At 55.2% G+C, this 23731-nt stretch overlaps 1 protein-coding gene across 1 annotated transcript in view; it reads right to left on the reverse strand.

The window, feature by feature from the left end:
• Nucleotides 1-3758: 3758 nt before the first annotated feature.
• TRAPPC9 (trafficking protein particle complex subunit 9) overlaps nucleotides 3759-23731 on the reverse strand; it is a 635977-nt gene continuing 616004 nt past the window's right edge. The window contains exons 21-22 of the mRNA XM_064268117.1: nucleotides 5163-5386; nucleotides 3759-4429 (exon numbers count right to left, since the gene is read on the reverse strand). Of these exons, the coding sequence (XP_064124187.1) occupies nucleotides 4262-4429; nucleotides 5163-5386 (392 nt within the window). The 3' untranslated portion in view covers nucleotides 3759-4261. The remainder of the gene's footprint in view (nucleotides 4430-5162; nucleotides 5387-23731) is intronic.

Below are 23731 nucleotides of genomic sequence, written 5' to 3' on the forward strand. Positions count from 1 at the left end.
TATTATTGGGATGCTGTTATTGTGCCTCTGGAGCCCTGGTGGCACAGTGGTTAAGAGTTCGGGTGGTAAGCAAAAGGTTGGCAGACAAATCTACTGGCTCCTCCTTGGAAATCCTATGGGTCAGTGCTACTCTGTCCTGTAGGGTTGCTGTAAGTCAGAATCAACTGGATGTCAATGAGTTTTTTTTTGTTGTTTTTAATTATTATTATAGTGCCTACCACTAATTCTTTATATTTTCTGTGGTTATGTAAATGGTATCTTTTACAATTTTATGTTCTAGCTGTTTTGTTGCTGTGTTACAAAAGTGCAGTGGATTTTTGTATGTTGATTTTATATCTAACAACCTTGCTAAGGACTTATTAATTCTAGTAAATCTGAAGATTTGTTTGGATTTTTTAATGTAATTAGTGATATAATTTTCAAACAATGACAATTTTGGTTCTTCTTTTCTAGTCTTTATGTCTTTTGCTTGTTCTTTTTCTTGCCTTTCTGTGCTGGCATGGACCACTTACATAACGTTGAGTAAAAGTGGAGAGAAAGAACATCTTTGTTTTGTTCCTGAACTTTAAGAGAGTGCTTACAACATTCAACATTAAGAATAAGGTTGACTATATTTTGGTGGAGCCCTGGTAGCATAAAGGTTAAGACCTTGGCTGCTAACCAGAAGGCCAGCAGCTTGAATCCACCAGCCACTCCTTGGAAACCCTATGGGGCAGTTCTACTCTGTCCTATAGGGTTGCTATGAGTCAGAATCAACTTGACGGCAACAGGTTTGTATTTTTCTTTTGGTATTTCAACAGATAACCATTTGTGCGGTCTCTTCTAGACCTAGCCTGCTAAGAGTTCTTTATTTATTTATCTTAGTCATTGTATCAGTCAGAGTTCTCCAGAGAAACAAAACAAAGAGGAAATATACATTAAGGGGGCTGACAAGTCTGAAATCTATAGGGTCAAGCTGACAGGCTGGCAACTCTGGGAGAATCTCTATGCTACCATCTTGAGGCAGAATATTCCCTCTTTTCTGGGAAACCTCAGTTTTGGCTCTTAAGGCCTTCCACTGATTGGACGAGGCCCACCCACACTATCGAGGGTCCTCTTCTTTACTCAGTGTCATACGATTGTCAATGCTAATCACATCTACAAAACACCTTCAAAACAAACATCTACACTAGTGTTTGATCAAATAAGTAGGTACCATAGCCTAGCCCAGCTGACATATAAAACAAGCCACTGCACCACTTCACTTACTGTTTGCCTGGCCCAGGGCAGGTGGCATCATGAGAGCTCAGAAATGACAGCCAGGAGGTTGTTTAGGTTTCTTTGTGGTGTGTTTCTGAACATAGAATGATTCATTGAAACATAGTCCCCGATCCCCTGCCACAATTTCCTGTAATAGGTGCACAGCTGGTGGTTACCAGGCTGCAGGGGACCTTGGGCCGGGAGCCCAGGGTGCATTCCTAGACCCTGGGATGGAGGAGGCTGACCAGGCATTTACTGAGTGCCTACGGTGTGTAGGGCAGGGCACTGAGCCTGTTCCTAGGTTCCCTAGTCTAGTCTTAACAGCTGGTTTGACCCCAGGCCATGAGTAGCTTCTGTGGGGAGAATGAGGGTCAGGACAGGAAAGGCCAGGTCTCAGGGCAGGAAGTGGCCAAACCAGGATTGACCCCAGCGCTCGTCCACTTGCCCCCCACGTATTGAGCACCCACTGGGTGTTGTGCCCTGTGCAGACTGAGGCTAGAGGCAGACTGGCTCACTCGCGGGGAGTCCAGACAAATGGCCACTGGGCCCTGGAGGAGGTTCCCCCAGCGCCTAAACAGAAGGCTTTGGCCACCCCTGCTCCATAGGACCTGCACCAGGAGCAGCCAGGCCTCCCCTGGCAAGGCCTCAGAGCCCAGCATGGCAGGAGCCGCCGCGGGGGCAGGGCATTTCCTGGGGGCAGCTGATAAACGTGCTGTGAGACTGTGGGGCAGCTCCACCGCGTCTCAACACACCCACCACCATCTGCCAGGCGGCAGCAGGAGGCCACAGATGGGCGCCCAGGAAACCTGGTCCCTGGACTGGAGGCTGCAGGGTGACCCTGCTCATGGCAAGGGAAGCTTGGGCAGGGTTGCCAGGTCCTTAGGGAGCTCCCCCAGCCTCAGATGCCAATTGATGTCTACACTGTCTGCCCCACGGGAGGTGGGAGCAGCTCCTTCCTGGTTCAGCCTCTCTCTCCAAGGGGCCTTGGGCAAATACCCACTCCCTCCTCCCCGCCTTCCCCATATTCCTCAGAGTCTTCAGTGCCCCAAGGACTCCCAGGGCTGGTTCTCTTTGCTGGAACTGCAGCGCGCTGATCTGCTCACGCATGCACAGGCTGGAAGCCCAGGAATCAACACGCTGGAAGCAGCCCCAACCAGCCTCTTGTGGGAGTGGGTGTGTAAATACCCCAGCTCTCTCACCCGGGTGGGATGGTCCTGAGATGTGTTTTTGTGTCCCCCTGTTTCCCTGAGGAAGTCAGTGCTGGCTGCCCACTTTGATAGTTGACTTGATAGTGCTCCTGGGATGAAAGCCCCACCTGGGCAGGTCAACTGTGGGTGTCCCCCTGCTGTCCTGGGATGCTCCTTGGGTTTACATAATGCCCGGAGCAGCAGGTCTGTCCGCCCGGGCAGGGTTCTGATCCTGGTCTGGTGCTTCCTGTTGTGTGGTCTTGGCACTTGGAGACTCAGTTTCCACCTCTGTAATGGGGAGCAACAACCCCACCCTCCAAGCCCAGGGCAGGTGGGGGATTCAAGGCAGAGGTGAGGCGTCCAGGCCACGTCGGGCACAAAGAGACACCCAGGAGACCTGTCGGATGTCCCAGTGGGCACTGAACAGCCCCTTGTGAAGGTGAAGACCCCAAAAAGTTCTTCCCCTCTCCAAGTTGGCAGCCTCCAGGCCCCGTGGAAGGGCAGGCTGTGAGCCCTGTCTCCAAAGCCACAGGGTCCCTTCTGGCCAACATACTCCCGCATCTAAGGACAACCAGAAGACTGTGCCGTCCTCCTACCTCCCACCCCGACGCGTGTCTGTGCCATGTGCTTCCTGGAAGCAGGACCCCCGGAGCCTCAGAATCCATGGCTTCCTGGCTCCCTGCTCTGTCCTCGGCCCCTCTTGCTCCCTGCTAGCTTCAGAGTGGGAACATGGCACTGCCTCAGAGTTAGCTCCAGAATTCTGTGCAAGGTGTGAGGTTTGTTGGAGAAGTGACCTCGGTCAGTCGTGCTTCAGTGGAAGGTGGAACTGCCAACCTTGGAGACTTGGCTGAGGAGGCTCGGCTAGGGGCAGCTGGCACGCCTGCCCAGTGGGGTCATTGGGATCACCGTCACCGACATCCCATCGACCTTGTCCAGACTTCCGTGACGCAAGTCAGTGTTTATGGAGGCTTTTGTGGGCAGGCTTTCTAGGAACGTGAGGAGGAGGCTTTTTCCAATGTCCCATGGACCTCCAGAGCCCATGGGGGTTCAGGTGGTTGAGACCCCTGGCATGCGGGCTTGAGTCGGTATTCTGAGAGGGGTCAGAAACCAGGGCGGGAGATGGGCACCATGGGGGGAGACCCTGGGAGAAGTATTTCTGAAGAGTCACAGGGACAAACACATACACCCAGACCCAACCTTGCTGGCCACTAGGGCAGACATGTGTATTGTAGGGTGTTTCTGTTCATGTCCCATGTACTGAAACCAACACCTGAGTCGGGGGGCGAAGGGGGCTGTGCGGGGCCGCCACACTGGGCAAGCAGACACAGGAAGCCAGGCAGGATGCTGAGGAGCGAGGCAGGCTCTTTATTGGGGAACTTATCACAGACACACGCCACACAGCCAGGCCCCCCGAGAGCCCAGTCCACAGCTGGAGGAGCTCCCGGGCTCTGCTCCACCCCCTGTTCTCCTTTCTTCCTAGTGCCAAGGGGAGGGGCCGCTCACAGGCCAGAGCAGGACTAGGGCTGGGCTATGATCCCAGGTCACAAGGAACCCGCAGGGACCCTGGACCTGGGAGGGTGCTGCCCTCTGGGCTTGGTCTGGGGGCCTGGCCAACAGTGTGGGATGGGGTGGGCAGCCCAGAAAGGAAGCTGCAGGGGAGACGAAAGGGGAGCAGAGGGCTGGCTGGGGGGTGGAGGAACCGGGGGTACTAGTCTCATCTGCAGGGGTGGTAGAAGGCCGGGAGCCCTCAGCTCTAGGTCCCTTCCTCTATCCCCTCCCCCTACGCCAGCAGGGACCCAGCATGGGTGGGCAGGGGCGGGCAGGTGCTGGCTGGCTCAGGCCCGGGCCTCCAGGGCGCTCAGGTGAATGCTGGGCAGGCAGAACCAGGCCGGCGGCAGCTCCTTACTCGAGCTGTCCTCGTGGAAGCCGATGTGCAGGAAGAAGTCGCCCGTGTAGAGGAGGAGAAGGGCCCCGAGGCAGGCCGACTGGCCCGACGGCTGCACCTGGTGGGGAGGAGGATGGGGCGTAACCGGAGACCCAAGCACAGACCCCAAAGCCACTGGGAGACCACCGAGCCCGCAGGATGTCGGGGTCGGACGACAGGGAGCAGAGAGGCCACGAGGCCTCGCTCCCACGTCCACCCCAGGGCATCCTTGCTGTGCTGCCCTAGGTGAGTCGCTGTACCTCTCTGAGTCTCAGCTTCCGCATCTTTGAAAGGAACTGACAGTATTTACCTCCCAGATTATTTGGGATTCCTCTAGCTCAGGATGTGGGACACGGTATGGATGAGGCTGGAGGGGCTGGGGGTGGGGTCAATATGGGGGGGAAGGAGAATAAAGGTGGAGCCATGAGGCTGGGGTCTGGATGTGGGCAGAGGGCGGGGCCCAGGGGCGGCGCTGCTCGGGGGATGAGGGCAGGGTCAGGGGATGGACGGTAGAGCTTGTCGGTGCAGTGATGACAATGGCCCTACTAGACAATAATATCGCCTGGATCTAAAGGTCACTGGGCACCCCCTGTGCTAGGCACAGCGCCAAGATGTTTTATCTCCTTTAATTACCACGCAGGCCACGTTACCCCTACCCCCCCTCACTGTCGAGTGCAAGGTGAGGAGAGGCCAGCCTGCTCCAGGCCTCCCTGAGTCCCGCAGCTGGCTGGGCAGTGTCAGCCCACTGCTGGGACAGGACAAGCCCAGGGAGGCGGAGGATGGGCCCGGCCCTGGGGCTGGTGGTCACTCACTGCCTCCAGGTGGAAGGTGCTGGAGCCCACGAAGGAGACAGCGTCACGCAGGTCGTAGTTGTGCACACCATTCTGGTGGTCCTGGTAGGGGACCACTGTGAGTGCGAAGGGCCCCACGCTGCGCGGGCTCCGGTTGGTCAGCCTCACCTCCAGGCGCACCGGGTCGCCCACGTTGCAGGCAGTCGCTGCCTCCTGGTCACACGGCTGTCCATCCACCAGCACATCTGCAAGGGACAGGAGATTGTCAGGGGCTGGCACTCCTCCTGGCCACCCTGTCCTTCACCACGGCTGCCTGCCCTCTGGGCCAGGCTGGGGCTGGGGACAGAGATGCTCACCCAACCGTGCTCTGGGCAGGTGGGGAACCTGAGCTCTAACCCAAGGGCCCTGCCTACTCAGGAGTCCAAAGGGCCTAGTGTCATGTGGGGTCCGGGAGGGCCTCCCAGGAGCTCCTGCTGAGCCCACCGGACAGCAGGTCCAGGCCCCCAAGGTTCTCCAGCAAGCCTGGCCACTGGCAGGGAAGGCCAGGGAGAAACTCAGAGACTTTCTGGGCTGGGTCGTGGAAGGGGCCCCTGCGGCAGCTCTGGGGAAGCCAGCAATGCAGCTGTGCAGGCACCAACATCCACGCCCACTTAATCCACACCAGCCCCAGGGCCAGCCTTGCCCAGTTCCCTCAGGGTGGTCATGGAGCACCACGGCAGGGGGCCACTAGCCTGGGTAAGATACAGGAGTCTCAGAGCAGGGAGAGTGTTCCAGGCAGGGGAGGAGGGGAGCAAAGGTATAGAAGCGAGAGGAGTCAGGGGCAGGTGGGCAGCAGGGAGGGAGGGGTCAAAGCTAGGAGTCCACATCTCCACTCGGAATTCTCCAAAAAGAGTCTTATGATCCATGGCTCCCAAATGTACTCACTAACAGAGCCGCTGTACGGGTGGGGTGGGGTGTCTGTGGAGCATGATTTAGGCCTGGGGGAGGTGCGCAGCACTGGCTGGGATCTGAGAAGGGACTTCCTTTCTTATAGAGCACACACCTGCCCTCTGCCCCCTCCATTCCCAGTCCATTTGCTCAGGGACACTTTGGTCCCTCTGCGAGGTCCGCAGTCTGGGCAGCTGAGGTGCTTGAGCTGTGCTCCAGGCCTCCAGGAGCTGGGGGGGAGAGCAAGGAGGAGGGAAGGATGTGGGCAGCGGCTTACCAATGGCCAGAGTGAGAAAAGCACCCAGGGTTGGAAAAACCGATAGGCAGCCAGGAGCAAGTGGCTGGTGGAAAGAACAATTATAAGGTGGGTGCAGGATCCTGAGCTGGGTTCCAGAGTGGATGAGGCTGTAGGGAGTATCCCTGGCAGAGGAGGGCACACGACAAATTGAGGGAAGGGCAGCCACCCCTGGAAGGAGTACAGAAGGGCCGAGAGAGGGCTGCTGAGACGGCGAGGGCTCTGGCTCTGGGGAACCAGGCAGTTATGGAGCTAGGCTGCCAGGAGCACCTTCTTGCTAAGCCAGGCCTGTGAGTTCAGGTCACTGACAGAGGGGGTGGAGAATGGTTTGGAGGGGGCCCAGCCAGTGGGAGTCCCCATCTACCCTGGTTCCCGGGTGGTTCCAGACCCCTCCCTCCCTGCTCCACCCACTTTTCTTTGGCTCTGCCCCTCAAAAGCTCTACCTACCCCTACCTCACACCATATACAAAAATTATAACAGCCAAAACCATAAAACTCCTAGAAGAAAATATAGGGGTAAATCTTCAGGACCTTGCATTTGGCAATGGATTCTTAGATATGACATAAAAAGCATAAGCAAGCAACAAAAGAAAAAATAGATAAACTGGATTTCACCAAAATGAAAAAATGTGTGTTCATCAAAGGACATTATCAAGAGAGTGAAAAGACAACCCTACAGAATGGAAGAAAATATTTGGAAATCATATATCTGATAAGAGTTTAATATATTAAAAAATACATAAAGAACTCCTACAACTCAGGACAGACAACCCAATTAAAAAATAGGCAATGGACTTGAATAGACATTTTTCCAAAGAAGATATATAAATGGGCAATAAGCATATGAAAAGATGTTCAGTGTCATTAATTACTAGAGAAATACAAATCAAAACCACACACTTCACACCCACTAAGATGACTATTATGTTAACAAAACACACACACACACATGCACACAAAACAAAAATAAGTGTTGGTGAGGACGTGGAGAAACTTGAACCCTTGTGAAGTTGTGTAACCTCCTCAAAAAGTTAAACATAGAATTCTTACATGATCCAACAACTGCACTCATAGGTATAAACCCCAAGACTTGAAAACAGAGACTCAGATAGACACTTGTACACCAGTGTTCCTTTCAGCAGTATCCACAATATCAAAAGGTGGAAACAACCCAAGCGTCCACCAACAGGTGAATAATGGAAGGTTATTCAGCCATAAAGACAAATGAAGTCCTTACACGTGGTAAGGCACGGAGGTACCTTGACAACATCAGGCTGGGTGAAATGAGTCAGTCACAAAGAACAACTATTGTGTGATCTCACGTGTATGAACTGTCTAGAATTGGCAAATGCACAGACAGAAAGTAGATGAGTCATTACCAGGGACCAGCTGTATGGGGAATGGAGAGTTACTGCTTCGTGGACACAGAGCTTCTGTTTGGGGCGATGAAAAACGTTTTGTGAATAAAAGATGAAGATGGCTACACAACGTTGTGAATATAATTAATGCCATCTAGTTGTACAGGTGAAATGGTTAAAATTGCAAATTTTATGTTATATATACATTACGGAGACCTTGTAATGCAACGGTTAACTGCTCAGCTGCTCACTGAAAGGATGCTGGTTCAAACCCACCCAATGCTCCGCAGGAGAAAGACCTGGCAATCTGCTCCCATAAAGATTACAGCCTGGAAAACCCTATGGAGCAGCTCTACTCTATCATGTGGGGTTGCTAGGAGTAGGAATCGATTTGAAAGCACCCAACAACAACAACGTATATATTTTACCACAATTTAAAAAAAGTGAGGGGGAAAAAAAATGCTACTCTCATGCCCTCTGGGCTCCGGTGTGTCTGCCCTGGGCTCTGGTCTGCACACCTGAGGGCTGGTGGGGGCAGCTCTGGCTATGAGCCAGGCCTGCTGCCCTTGGCCCACCCCGGGCCCCTACCCTCCACCCCACCCCAGGTCCCTGGGCCCCCTCCTCGCTGTGAGCCAGGCCTGGTGACCGTGCCTGCAGAGGCCTTGGCCTGGCCAACCCTCAAGGACTCTATAAACTTGAGACAGGAAGGAGGCACCTGCAACGTTAGTGTTCTTAGCCTCCGTGTGTCAGAGATTCAGGTAAAACCGTGCTTGTACAATTGGGGTCTGCCGGGTTCTTATTTTTCTGTTTAAAGAGATGGACGTGCGCTTTGTGATAAGGTCAACAGAAACAGGAGATTAGCAGGCTGGCCTCTGCTGCCAGGAGGGAAGGCTTCTGAGCCTGGGTGTCAGAAGGATGCTCTGGGTCTGACTCACTCCTAGGAGGTGGGCGGGGGTGATAGGGCAGGGGACCTGAGTAGCTTTAAAGTGGCAGCCATCTCCCCTCCTTGGGAGTCCTGAAGGGCATAGGTTGGGAGATGTGGGAGTGTGGCCTGCCCTGGAGGGGGACAAACAGAGCCTCCCTCCACGGCTAGGTGGAAGCCCTCAGGCATTTGCACCTGTTTGGAGGAGCTCCTGCAGGTAAATCCTGGATGAAGGAGGTGTGGCCAGTCTGGGGCGAGGGTTGTCTCCTCCCCCTCCCCCTCCACAGGCCTGGCCTCAGTCAGTGTTTGCTGAACAGTGAGCTGAGCCCCGCATCTGAGTAAACTGGGGGCAGCAGGCGTCAGAGAGCATGGGGCGGCTCCACAGAGGGGAAGATCACGTGCAAACCAGCGAAGGGCGGCTGCTCAGTCCGCTGTGCTGGCCTTTCTCTTTGCATAGAACTGTGTGCGCTGCTGGGGCAGCCTCGGGCTGGCCTGTCGGCCCTGGGCCAACTGCCAGCCTGCGGGGGGGGGCGGGGGGACCTGCGCCCATTTGATCTTCCCCTGGCCTTGGCAGGGAGGGTGCTGACGGAGCTGAAAACACGGCTCCTGGTGGGAATTTTCCTTCTCCCTTTCTCTGTAGAAGAGGCAGGAGGGGCTGTGGTCCCCAAGGGCAGGCCAGGGCGGCAGGGGGAGTGGACAGCACTGGACGCTGGCTGGGGTTCACCAATTGGAAGCTCCCTTCCTGCATGTGCAGATCTGGGATAAGGGTGCGGACCTAGGAGGTGGGGACAGAAGTTCGAGGCTGGCCAGGGCCTCCCTGCCCCACTCCTCCACAGCCCCAGGGGCGGTGGGGTCTGACCTCGCTGGCAGCTACAGTGGTTGTTCCTACTATTACCTTGAGATTAACATCTACCACGTTTCTTAAACTGCAGCCTGGAGACCCAGGAGAGACTGGCCGGGCATTCTTTTAAATTCAGGAATCCTAAGGAGCCCTGGTGGAGCTGTGGTTAAAGTGCTCAGCTGCTAACAGAGGTTGGCGGTTTTAACCCACCAGCCACTCTGTGGGAGAAAGATGTGGCAGTCTGTTCCCATAAAGATGACAGCCTTGGAAACCCTATGAGGGCGGTTCTCTGTCCTACAGGGTCGCTATGAGTCGGAATCTACTCGACGGCAAGGCGTTTTGGAATATTTTTGGAGGAAGAGATCTTGGCTCCATCCATTCACAAAACAGTTTGCTTCAATTTTTTCTGGGACAGAGCTGGGAAATATATATATATATTTCTCAAAGCCTGGCTGTTTGGGAGCAGTTTCTGAATTGCACTGACGGCCTGTGAGATGGTGGGATGCCGTTCTTCCCGGCTTCCCCAGTGCCATCACTGGACTAAGCTCCCACAAAGGCCTGGGGGCAGGAGAGGTCCTCACACTGCCAGGTGGGAGGCCCGAGTGGCCACCTGCTCCAGCCCTCTTCTTCACATGGAGATGTGCATGCAGAGGGTGGTGTCTGGTGGGGGCGCCCAGCTCAGTTGCGATGAGGCTGGCCGAGTGGGGCCCTGCCAGCCAGGGGGCTCGAACACTCTCAGTGCCCACAGGCCGCCAGTCAGTCCCAGGGAGGGCGTGTCTGCTCCCTCAAAGGTTCCTCTGGGGCTGCCTGGAGGGGGCTCATCTGGGTTCCCTTGTAAGCCTGGGTCTGATGTCACTGGTGCGCGGGGGCCCCCTTGGTCCCAGGGTTGGCCCCTCAGAGCTCCCCTTTGTCCTCCATTTCCTGGTCCACTGAACAATGCCCGAGGTGGGGGGGTGGGGCAGGGACTTGCACCCTGGGAGGCAGCGGGTGCCTGAGTCAGACTGTCTTGCGTTTGGGTAATCTTTCCACCACTCGCTGCTGCTCGCCCTTTCTGAGCCTCAGTTTCCTCATCTTTAAATGGGATCGTGGTAGAACCCACTTCCAAGGGGCTTTGTGGAGAACTGGAAATAGCAGGTGCGCAGGAGGGCAGCCCCGGGCCGGCACGAGGGCCACGTCGGGCGGCAGTGGCCACCATCACGGCCTTCCTTGCTCTCGGGACTGGGGAGTGGAGAATCAGCGACCCCTGCTCCTATCCCTGCCGGCAGACACTTTGCATTTATACAGCTTCTCCAGGGACCTTCACCAGCCTGCAAGATGAGGCCCGTGTTGATAGGGAAACGGGCTCAGAGTCTCTGGGGATGCCGCTCAGAGGACAGCTGCAGCAGGGACAGTCATCACAGCCTCCCTCGGCTGCTGCAACGAGGGACCTGACTGCAGCTTCCGAGGCTGCTCAGCCCCACCCCCACGTCCCTGGCCGGCAAGTTGCTGGAGCATCAGGGTCTCAGGTGACAGACACCCTGCCCAGGAGGTCACAAGGCTGGGAGGGGAAGTGGCCACCCAGTCCCAGCCTGGGACTCCATCTCCTGACCCCACAAGGAGGCCCCTGCTCTTTCTTAGAGGTGCTCAGCTAGGCAAACTACAGCTGGGAGGGCCGGGCACAGGGCACCTTGTCCACGGATGGAAACCTTGGCCTGCAGTCCTGCAGGGGACGAAGATCTGGGGAGAAAGAATGGCCATGCCTCGAGGGCCAAATCATGTCCCCAGGGAGCTTCCTGAAGGTGGTATGGGAGACAGGATGTCCACACCCTGGTCTGGGGCCCCAGGGGCTGTTGTCACACAGCAAAGGGACTTTGCAGATGTGATTAAGCATCCTGAGATGGGAGCTGATCCTAGATGATCCCAGTGGGCCCTAAATGTAATCATAAGTCCTTATGAGAGAAAGGGAAAGAAAAAGGGGAGGAGGAATACTGACGAACTGATTGAGGGAGACTGGAAGATGCTCCGACGCTGGATTGGGAGACAGAGGACGGGCCCAGGGAATGCAGTGGCCTCCAGAAGCTGGAAGAGGCAAGGAGATGGATTCTCCTCTGGAGCTCCAGAAGGAACGCAGCCCGGCCAAGTTCTAGAATTCCGACCTCCAGAATGGAGTTATGGCTGCCTCAGTAAACTCTTGCCTGTGTGTGTGTGGGGTGGTGGTGTGGGGGGGCGTCAGTGGATGTCACAGCACCCAGTGCGCTGGTCAGAGGCCTGCCCGCCACAGCCAGCACTCCCAGGCCCTCTGGGATGCAGGCCAGCCAGGTACTTGGGCAGAGCCGGCTCTGAGTCTGACCTGCTGGGCCTCTAGGGCAAGGTGCTTGAACTCTCTGGGCTGCGTCTTTGTCGTGGGTAAAGGTGGCCTCCCTGGCAAGATGGCTACGGTTGTCAGCCTCTATGAGAAGGGTCAGACAGGGAGGAGGCGCTCTGGAGGCTTCTGAAACCCCCTCCTAGGCTGGGCGCACACCCATTTATCCAGGCATTCACTGCCCACTGCGTGCTGGAAGGAGGTGCCGCCCTGCCCCCGGCAGCTCCCAGGCCCGGAGGGACCCCTGTGTTTAGGAAGTTTCCCTCCAGAGCCTGCACCCACAGGATTGAGCCTGAGGTGCTCTGCACTCAGAGGTGGGCTGACAGGCTCCCCAGCTGACATCTCCCCTGGCACCTGATGGGCAAAACGGAGCTCTCACATCCCTGCCATCCCCAGGGTTCCCACATAAAGGGAGTCCCACCAGTGGGCGGAGGTGCGGCCTCACCCCTAGAGGTCAAGCCGAGTCCTGTCCACTCATCACCCAAATCCAACCCACCCACACGTCTGGTCAGCACTGCTGTTCCCATCTCTCTACCCCCACCCCCAGCCTGGCTGCCACTGCCTCCCAACAGGCCTCCCTGGGGCCACGCTCGGCTCTGACCCACTGCTACACACCAGCCGAAGCGGTCCTGTACAAGTGTTGCTGGGTCATCTACTGCCTTGCTCAGCCCCTCCCCCACACCCTCCCCCCCAAGGTCTCCCTTCACACTCAGATTAATAAAAAAAGGGAGGATCAAATTCCAAGCGCACTCTGCTCTCCAGGCCCTACAGGGCCCTAAGCCCCGGCTCCCGCTCTGCTGTTGCTGAGGCTACTCCGCTGCATTGCCTCCTTGCTGCCTCAAGGACTTTGCACCTGCCGTTCCCTCTTCCTGGTCTGACGGCCCTCAGGTCCCGGCGTGGCCAGCTCCTTTCTGAGGTTTAACTCCTGGCTCATTCCTCAGAGAGGCCACCCTGCCCCTGTCATTCTACCACTCATTCATTCATTTGTTCTGCCTTTCCTTTCTTTCTTTCTCATAGCCCTCACCATCTGATCTGAAATTACCTTGTCTAGTCAGGCACTTAAGGGTTAACACCATGAACACTGGCACTGGCCTGTCTTGTTCACCCCTGTCCAGAACAGCCAGGTGCTTGGCAGGCCTTATGGTGGTTCATGTTGGCTGAATGAATGAATGAGTGAGCAAATGAGTGCCTTTGGAGTTAGGTGCCTGGGTTTGAATCCCGGCCTCACCACTTACCAGCCCAGGCCTGGCCCTCTCCCACCTCCCGTTCTCTGCCTGTCCCCAAGAGGTGTCCTGCTGCACCTTCCGCATAGCCGACTCCAGCCTCACATCTGCTGCTTCCCCACGCCCTGGGCTCAGGACCCCCATCCGTGCATCCAGGGAGGAGTATCTGTGCAGGGGAACCTGACATTGTACGGAATCGCCTGGGAGCAGATTAGAGCCTCTTCTCGGAAAGCATTAAATCCGTGTGCAGCTCATCTTCCCTCCCTACCCCACTTCCCTTTTGCATTTAATACCAGCCCGAGTCACGGACTTCATTTTGTCTGGCCCAAAACTCCTCCTGAAAATCTCTGCCACGTTTATGCTACAGCACGTCGCAGGCTCTGCAGAAACACACGCTAAAAATAGAAGCCGAACCGAGGACGCCCAGCGACCCACTCTGGAGAGACAGCAAGAAGGGCCAGGCGGTGAGAGGACTCTGAGGACGTGGGGTCTGTGCCCCGGGCAGGAGGTGGCGGCTGGCCCAAGGCCCCTCTGCGGGTGCAGAGTGTCCCAGTCAGTCCCCACCTGGCCAGGCCAAGGCCCCTCCCATGGTCCTCACAAGCATCACCCAGAGCACCAAACCCCAAACCAAACCTGTTGCTGTCTAGTCGATCCTGACTCATGGCAACCTCATGTGTGCAGAGTAGAGCTGCCCCATAGGGTTTTTGAGACTGTGACCTTTCAGAAGCAGACTGCCAGGCCTTTCTTCCTCAGTGCCACTGCGTGGGTTCGAACCACCAACTTTTGGGTTAGGAACTGATGAAAACCACTTGCACCACCCAGGGGTTTGCAGAGAGCATAGGGCCCTTTGATCCGTTCTGAGAGATGATGTGGGTGCCTGGGCCTCACTGTCTGGTCCCTGCACCCTGCTCTGGGCCCAACCCAGCCTGGAGGGCTTTTAGGGCAGTGGTGTGACCATCCCAATGAGGATGTTCACTGCCCTGGGAGGCTCGCCAGGCACCTGGTACCTATCATCTACCTGTCGGCTGTCCTGGCACCTGGACTCAGTTGTGGGGCTAGGGTCCCATTTCTGGGCAGGGCCTCACTGGCCAGACTCAGTCTCCCCCTGGCTCCGCTTCGCGGGGCTGGAGTGGTTCAGCTCTTTCATGCAGCTGGAGCTGCTCCGACTGGCTTAGGGCTGGAGGCTCCTGGTGGCTGGAGGGCAGACACAGGGCTATTTTTAGGCCTCCCTGTCTGGCTCTGCCAATGCTGCTTGTACTGCAGCACGAGGCTGGAGTGGGGCCAGTGGCCTTTCTCGGCGCTGCAGTTGTCTTTGCAGTTGGCTCTGCACAGAGCGAGTGGTGTGGGGGCCGGGGCTCCAGGCTGATAGGCCCGAGTGGGCAGGGGCTCGGTGTCAGTTCACGGTAGTGGCCAAAACTGCATAGGACTTGTCCAGGTGCACCTGTCTGGCTGCAGCCCCGGAGGTCTCAGGTGTGCTGGGCTGGAGATTCTGACCACAGGTCCAACGCATAAAGCGCCTCTTTCCTGTTCAGAGTGGGCTGCAGAGAGGAGCACAGGGAGGAGCCGGGAGAATGGGAGGCTGACTTCTTCCAGGCGGTGGGGCTGCACAGCACGGCTCTCCTACGTGGCCAAGGCAAACTTGGAAGACCTCAGCTGACCCCAAGGTCACACTCGTGTGCAAAGCACTTTTCAGCGGCAAAGAGGAACGACTACTAGATTTCTTGCTCAAGGGGCTTTTTCCAACAACTGCTCATTTCTCCTTGTAGACAGAGCTCCCACAGCAAGTAGTCAGAGGGTTTCTGTCCCGCCACCCTCCACCAGCACATGTCCTCCCAGGCTTGCCCTGCAACTCTACCTGTCCTGCCCCTATAGCCTTTAGATGCAAATGTCTAATTTTGGCAAAAAGTTTTTAGAAGACTCAAGAACCAGGCTGTGTGGATCAACGCCTTCAAGACCAGGGACATTCAACGTGAGTCTTGTTCTCGGGGCCCCACCAGGGCTGCTTCGGCAGGAGCCTATTTACATTTCAAATTTCACAGCATGCACGTGTTTTTCTAGCTGACATAAATCTTCAATGGGTCTAAATTTTAGAGCCAGATTTGATTCGGGCAAGGCTTGGCTTGGAAATTAATCAAGGAGACTTATCAGTCTCTAGAGGAAGCAAAAGAAGTTCACGTGGAAAGAAACAAGGACAGCCAGAGCCTCAGGTGTGAGAGGCCTCAGGTGTGAGAGGGTGGCTGAGCCGAGGGTCCCGGGGGTGGGTCTCGTCTACCGGTCCTCCAGGACACCTGCCTGCTGTTCTTGGGGGTGGGTGGGTGGGGCACAGGCATCTCTTGTATAAAACCCTGTAACCAAAAAAACCCAAACCCGCTGCCATGGAGTCAGTTCCAGCTCATAGCGACCCTATGGGACAGAGGAGAACTGCAGAACAGAGTTTCCAAGGAGCAGCTGATTGATTCGAACTGCCGACTTTTTGTTTAGCAGCCAAGCTCTTAACCATTGTGCCACCAGGGCTCCTAAAACCCTGTAAGTATTTATTAAACAATTATTAAAAAGTGACAAACTCGCTCTAACGCCAGAGGTGTCTCAATTAGGCAAGTTTTTCTTTTTACCGATGACAGCCAAGCAACGGACCTTTTCTCTTTGGCTGTTAGGAAGCTCAGAGCTGTACCTAGATACAAACCTAGAGCACCATGTTGGCCCTGGGTAGCTGCATTTTAGTCACCCCCTCCACACACAGACACACACATAGAGACATGCACATACATACACACAGACAAGTACACATACACACACATGAAGACATGCACACTCATACACAGACGTACACAGAAACACACAACACATACACCACACAGAGACATGAACACATGCACAGACAGGTACACAAACACACACAGAAGGACATGCATGCACCCTCACATACACACACACAGATACAGATACACACAGACAGATGTACGCACACACAGACATGCATATGCACATAGACACATACACACACATGCTCTCTGCCTCTCCTGCTTGCCTGCTCCTCCAAGTCTTGACCAACCACGCTACACGCTTCTCTTGGTCTCATCTTGAGTGTTATTCACCATGGTGCTATATAGACAGAGGGCTTAGAATGGAGGCCAAAACCAGGGATGATCGCAGGAGGTGGGTGAAGGTGGTCTGAGAGAGGGTCTGACTGCAGAGCAGCAGTGCAGAGCTGAGGAGGCCATCGTACGCCACCCCCCTCCCCATCATCCTCACTGCCCCCACCTCTGTGAGCCCCCTGTCTGCTGGGGAGGGTCCTTTCTGTCAGGTTGAAGCCAGGATCAGATTTAGAGCCAACTAGTGGTATAGAGTTAAAAGTTGGGGCACAGGGTGCCCTTGTTCTCCCCTGGAGCCAGCGTCTACTCAGCTCCCACCTGCTTGCCTCCAGGGGACCTGAATGAGGACAGACACAGGCTTTTTCCCTCTTTGCAGTCGCCAGGTGTGCACTGTGTGGACCTGGTGCTCCGTCACAATCCACGAAAGGACACGTGTTCCTAGCAGTGATGGAGGTAGCTAATTAGTGCATAAGCCGGTGGCCATTTCTGCTCCCTCAGCATCCAGGAGGGGCCATGCTGGGGCCCACGTGTGTAATTACCCTCAAGTCGAGAACAGCTCCTGAGGAGCCATTTGGCTCTCATGGGTAAATAATTTACTTTTACAACTTTTCATTAAAGATTAAAGAGAATTAAATTAAAATTAAGGCAGATCGGAGTTGGAAAGGAGGCCTGGGCAGCTTGGAGTGCTCTTCTGAGGGGGTGCTCCTGCTTCCGGAGACATCCACGGGCTCCTGGCCTGGACACTGGCTGATCTGGAGGTGTGAGGAGGGCCAGGCAGGAGAGGGAAGACTGCTCCAGCCAAGCTGGCCTCTGGGTGGAGTGCTGCTGAGTCCAGGGCCCGCTGTAGACTGGCTGTGCGCTGACCTCGAACAATGGGATGAAGTGCGTTGAAGACCCCGCACGTGGAGTCGGCGTCTCCCAGCCTCCTCCTTGGACGCCCTCCAAGGCCACTAGGCCAGAAGTCTGGGCCACACGGTCTAAGGGCTTGGTGGCTCGAAGCTGAGAGTGGGTAGGGAGGCTGACACTCAGGCGTGGGGCCAAGGGCCTGGTGAGCCCTAGGGAAGTCTAAGTTCAAGTCCTCTTCTAAAGATGGGCACAGTGCAAGTGCCCATCCAAAGGGCTGGTGTGTGGGTGAGGGCATGTGCCCTGCAGGGGGCTGGGCCTGACGAATGTGAGGGTCGCAACAGAATCCCCCAGCTGTGGTTCGGGGGCAGCCCTGCGCCACCTGTGGGGTGGGGTGACTGGGTGCCCTGGCGGAGAGCTGAGAGTTAATCCTCGCCTGCTCATGGGGGCTCCAGCACACCCCAGTGTTTGGCACATTTAGGCGGCAGCATCGTCACAGTGGGTTGGACCGGTCGGGGAGGCAGTGCAGATGGGGCTGACCTAGATTGCCCCAGGACCAGGCCGCAAGGTGTGCTGACCAGAGCAATCCCCTGGCACAGGAGCCCCGTGGCCCTGGGATGTGCTGTGCTGGCTGGAGCTGCTTCTTTGGGACAAAAGGAAACGAGGGCAGATGAGCCAAGAAGAAGCAAAGGCTTCTGGGTGGAGGAGGAGTCAAGGCACAGGCCTTTGCCAGCACTTCCCCTTTAGGCTGAATGGAACAAGATAAACTACCAAACCACAACCCACCTGTGTGCCAGCCCCATGCCATGTGAACACGTATCTTCCCTTTAATATTCTCAGCAACACTCCTTCTCAGCGAGGGGCATGGCCATTGTGGTTTAAAGAGACGCAAGGGCTGAGCGAGAATTTGAACCCAGGTCTCCCGGCAAAGGAGCCTGTGCACACTCACTTGCCAGCGACGCCTGCATTTGGTGTCCCCTCCGACCCCAGCCCTTTGCACTGTGCCCTGCACCCTCTCGGTCATGCACCCCCAGCACCACGCTTTGAGGCCCTTCTCACACGCCCCGACAAGAGGCCTTCTCTGATCTTCCCTTGAGCAACCTGGACTTGACAAGGCGCTGGCGCCTCAGAGCTGTGGAGTCCCTGCTCCCCCACAATGTGCCCACACGGGACAGAGTTCGGGACAGAGTTCTGGCCAGAGAGGTGGGAAAAGACACTTCTCAATCCTGGCCCATAAATACATCCCTCCTATCCCGGGGATTCAGGCTGAGAGGGGAGAACTAGAGGGGGCGTGGTCACAGGATGGGTGTGGCCACAAGATGAGTAGGGCCAATGGATGGGTAGGGTGGGGGATGGGGTGGAGTCACAGGATGGGTGGGGCCATGGGATGGAGTGGAGTCACGCGATGGGTGGGGTGGCAGGATGGGGTGGGGTCATGGGAAGGGCGGGGCCATGAGATGGGCGGGGCACAGGATGGGCGGGGCCTGGGTGTCCCAATGAGCTGTAGAAAGGCCAAGAGAACGTGAGGCAGAAAAAAGGAGGCTGCTGCTTGTTCCCTGGATTTGGGGGCTGTTGGTTTCCGCACTTTACACGGATTCAGAGTGCATCTAACCGAGCCCCCACTCAGGAGACAGCGTGAGGTCCAGCCGCTGTCACCCCCCACGCTGTGAACCGGTGGCCGCTCGGCCCTAGAACTCGGCTCCCCTTCTCTCCCCGGGCCACGGCGCTGCCTTTTGCACAGGAACCTCTCCGCTCACTGGAGACAATGACTATATTAAGTCCTTCTCCTTCAACCTTCTCTTTTTGGACAGGCACTTCAGAGGGCTGAAGATAAACCAAAAGAAAGACACAGGAGGAAAAACGGAAAATATGCCTGCTGGCTGGTCGCATTATGCAAAGACATCTTTCTGAGAACAGCAGAGAATTTAAAATGACTCCTCTGTCCCCAAGCAATGTCTCCACCACTTCAATCTCTCGTTTTTCATCTCCTCTCAAGCCTGTCTAAGTAAAGGAAGACTCCCTGGCCTGGCAGGGCCCCTGCCCGCTCCGCAGCTCTGCCTCTGGCCTTGCCCTTATGCCACAGAAGCCAGCCCGGGGGCGGATCGCAGGCGCGGAACCATGGGACCCTGCCTTTCCCAGATGAGGCAGCTCAGGCCGGTGTGGGAAGGGGCGTGGGGGTCAGAGAGGGCGTGGGAAGGGGCCTCTGGTGGGTTCACATTGCCGGGTCTTTGTCGTGGTTGTTAGGTGCCATTAAGCTGATTCCAACTCGTAGCAACCCCCACGTGACAGGGTAGAGCTGCCTCACAGGGTTTCCTGGGCTGTAATCTTTATGGACACGGATCAGCAGATCTTTCTCCCTGGGAGCCACTGAGTGGGTTCAAATTGCTGACCTTTCAGTTAGCAGCCGAGCACTTAACAGTTGCTGTTTCTCGTCTCTGCCTGGGGGATGCTCCCTTTTGTCTGTCTGTCCACTCAGCCCCTCCTCCCAGGCAGCCTCCCCTTCCTGCACCTCTGTGGCTACACCGGGCACCTGTGCCTTCCTGGTGAGTGTGCAAGCCCTGCTCCACTGCCTCCTGGTGGTGCCCGGAGGCCGGCACTCAGTGCGCCTCCCCCACACCCCAGTGCCCACAGGACCTGGGTGCATGGGGCCACTGTCTAACTTTGCTAACTTTACGCTGGCCAGTGGCAGAACCAGGTGTAGACACCAGGCATCTGGACTTCTGGGTCTGTTGTGAGGGAGAGACAGCCGTGAGAAAGAAGATGTAAAATGACTGTAAAAGCCTCCACGGTCCTGGGTGCCCCTCCCTGCTGGGGAGGCCTGGGGAGCAGCCCTCCCACCAGGGCTTCTCAGCTGCTGGCCAATCACCCTTCCTTGACCATGGCAGCCACTATGTGCTCACCTGTGGCACAGGGCCGCATCCCAACATGCTCCCCTGTGGCCCAGGGCTGAGTCCCAGCACGTTAACCTGTGGCCTGTGGCCCAGGACTGAGTCCCAGCAAGCTCACCTGTGACCCAGGGCCGCATCCCAGTGAGCTCGCCTGTGACCTAGGCCCCGTCCATGCCCCTCCCCAGGAAGTCTTCAGAATGACCATCACAGCCTGCCCCCTGGCTGTCCCCTCGTGTCCCTGCTGGTGTCCCCTGCAGACTAGAAGTCCCAGGGGGCAGGGACAGAGGCTGCCGCATCTCCTGCTCAGTGAAGGCTGTGAACGAGTGGATGCATGGAGTGAACAGACATGCATAGACCATACAGTTCCTGCAAGACCTTGCAGCAGCAATGCCTACAGCAGCAACGCCTACAGCAGCAACAGCAGCAACAGAACCCTCCCCCAGGACTGGAGCACGCTGTGCCTGGCACAGTCTCCAAGCTTTAGCCCTCTCAAGACCCTACTATTTTCTGCTTTGATTTTTTTTTTTTAATATCATGTGTTTTCATTAATGGAAGCATGCTGAGTAATGGAGTGTGTTTAATTTTTTGGCTGGTAATACGGATTTTGAGAAGTATTATTTAGGAATACATGGGTCCAACGTACTTCTGAGGGTTCTTGGGCACCAGGATTGGTGGGTGCCCGTCTGTCCCACTGGTCATGTGTGGCAGGATGTATAACAACACACACACACAAATCCAAACCCACCAGGGTTCCCTATCTATCACAAGAAAACCATAAATATCCTTATAAGGTTTATCTATCTGTACAAAAGTCAAAAGAGACAAAATTTTTACCCAATCACACTTCCTGAATGCACTACCTCACATTTAAGGCTGATACCCCAGCTACTTTGCTTCAGTGAATGTATTTTTCACCTTTTACCATTACACAAGTCCCCACTGGAGGGCAGCAAATACTTTTAGTGGGAAAAGTAGCATCCCAAGAAACCTGAGAGCCAGAAAAAGTGCGTGGGATACATAGTGTACGTCCCATTGTTAATGAATGGGTTAGATGACTATCCATGTAATCCTCACAGAGCCCTGTGACTGCTGTCATGCCCACCTGATGGACCAGCACAGTTCTAGTCTGTGACACATGGGGTCACCAGGAGTCAGAATTGACTTGATGGCAACAGTTTTTTTTTTTTTTTTTTTAAGCTGCTCAGTAAATGTTTGCTGACTGAAGCTCCTTCCATCTGAGGGGAATGCTGAGCCTGGAGCAAGAACATTCCACTCGTGCTCAAGAGGTGGCTGCTGGCCCTGAAGTTGGGGGGCCCTCCCAGTGGTTAACATGTGGCCCTGCCTGAGTAGTCTTGTTCTTTTTAAACGGATGTGGTCTCAGGGATTGTGGCAGGCACTGGGATGTCCTTTGGAGAGGAGTGCAATCAGAAGAGGAATTAAAAACGAATTCATCTTTACCTTCTTCTGCTTGGAAGGGGATCCTGTGATATAGAGGAGGCCAAGCGCTTAGACATAGAATGCTGGCATCCACCCATCAGGGCCAGGTGGTTAGAGGTGCCTTGTCACCCTGGACTTGCTAGCTGAAGCCAAAGCAGATGCCAAAGTCTGCCACAGGCAGTGGACAAGGTGTTTGTTGAGGAAGATGGAAGCATGCATTTTGCTTTGAGTGGGAGTGGAACTCACTTTGAGCACTGATGGTAGGAGGTGCTTCCTAGATTCTTATGTGATGGGGAGGCTTCCTCGTGTCCAGAGCGCATGGAGTTGCCGTGAGTCAAAATCAATACCATGCCAACAGGTGTTGTTTTGCTTTTGTATCATTATCAGCAGCATCACCACCATTGCAGAGGAAGAATAAAAAACTGAGCTTGATTCAAATATTGACTAATTCAACATCCTAACTCTTGTCCTTGCCTTCAGGGATACCCCAGGCTAGAGGGTGAGGCAGACACAGAACAGGTCAGTAACAGCCCTCCAGCCTGGTAAGGTCAAGCCAGGTGGGAATGGGACATGCAAACCTAGGGCAGGCACACCAGGCACCAGTGAAACATCATTCATTCACTCACTCATTCATTCAAATATTTATTGAGCACCTGCTATATGCCAGGCTTCCTGGGGGAGGGACTCTCTGGGCTGAAGACTGAAGGATGATAGGGGTTATCCAGGTTGGGAGGCAAGAGAACCTGTATGGGAAAGCCTCAGGACAAGATATCCTGTTTTGAAGGGGAATAGGGGTGTTAGGGATAGCCCAAGGGCCTCGGTGCCTCCGGAGCTTGCAGTGTGGGGAGGGCAGTGCCAGGAAACCAGGCTGGAGAGGTGGAAAACCTGGATTATGTCACCAACCAGCCAAGTGCATTATGGAAATGGCTCAACATCTTGGTTGGCAGGTCCGACTCAGGGTTCTTCTGACAAAGAGTGTGCTTCCTCCCTGTCTCCCAGAGGCTCCTGCTCAAGCATCTGCGAACCCAGGGAAGACCATGGGCAGGCATGGGCAGCCTTTACCTCCCTGAAACTGAAGCCACAATGCCGTGTACTTGAGGGGGAGGTGTCTCTGTTCTCTGTTTCCTCCAACTTTAAACTGACGATGGAGGTGGGGGCGACATTGCTGATAATGATACCAAAAGAACCCAAACCTGTTTGCATCGTGTGATTCTGACTCATGGTGACCCATGTGTTACAGAATAGAACTAAGTGCCATAGAGTTTTCATGGCTGTGGTCTTTATGGAAGCAGAACACCAAGCTTTTCTTCTGTGGCATTGCTAGGTGGGTTTGAACCACTAACCTTTCAGTTAGTAGCCAAGAACAAACCATATGTGCCATCCAAGGACTTTGGGTGATAATGATAGTGGCTAACATTTACTGAGATCTTTATGGACCAGGTACTGCTCTAATCCTGACAGCGCTATGAATTAGGAACTATTACTGTCCCCTTTCATAGATGAGGAAACTGAGGCTCAGAGAAATAATGACTTGCCCAGGCTATACAGTAAATGGCAGAGCTGGAATCTGAACCCAGGTGGTTATTGAAAAAGAGCAGTGGTAGTCTCAGAGGGAATGGAGGGAAAATATGGGCAGGACTAGCATTTATTGAGTATTTACTGAGTTCGCAGCACTGCAGCAGGTGTGTTACCTACATCGCCCTATGAAATCCCTGCCCCCATCCTAGAGGTTGGGAACTAACTTCTCTCTACAGGAGGAAGGCGAGGAATGGAGGGACAGCACCTTGGCCGAGGCCATGCATGCAGGTGCAGGCATGTGGCTCCGGAATCCCTGACCTGCCCCCCCACACTGCAAGAGCTGGGATGCTGGGCCACAGAGATGGGGGCTCAAAGGCCCAGAGAAATGCTGAGAGAGCAGACTTTGCTTCCTGAGGCGGGGCTGCAGTTTACGCTGGCAAAGGACAAGGAGTGAGGGAACTTGGAGATTTTCCAAACAAGGTTGAGATGGGTAAGCTGCTGTTCTAAACAAAAGGCACAGAGTATTTCTGAAGGCATCCTTCTCTAGGAGTTGACAGCTAGAAGCAGACACAAGTGCTGGGTCCCTGGGAGGAGGAGCACATTCTGGAGCCAGACTGGCTTTCAAATGCTCCTCCTGTTGCCAGCACCTGGTCCCTCAAGTCCTGCAGGTGTGGAAGCAGAGTAGCTGCTCCGTGATGGGTAATGGGGTGCTCAGTGACACTCCACATCCACAGCATTGCATTCAGCACTGCCAGTATCACTACCATCACCAAGAGAAACTACTACGCATCCACCCACCCCCCCACCCATTCATCCATCCAGCCAGCCAGCCAGCCAGCCTTCCATCCATCCAACCTTCCATCCATTCGTCCCTTGGAAGCTAAATAGAAAAGATATGTATACAT

Source organism: Loxodonta africana, chromosome 14, assembly GCF_030014295.1.
Source record: "Loxodonta africana isolate mLoxAfr1 chromosome 14, mLoxAfr1.hap2, whole genome shotgun sequence".
NCBI classification, from domain to species: domain Eukaryota; kingdom Metazoa; phylum Chordata; class Mammalia; order Proboscidea; family Elephantidae; genus Loxodonta; species Loxodonta africana.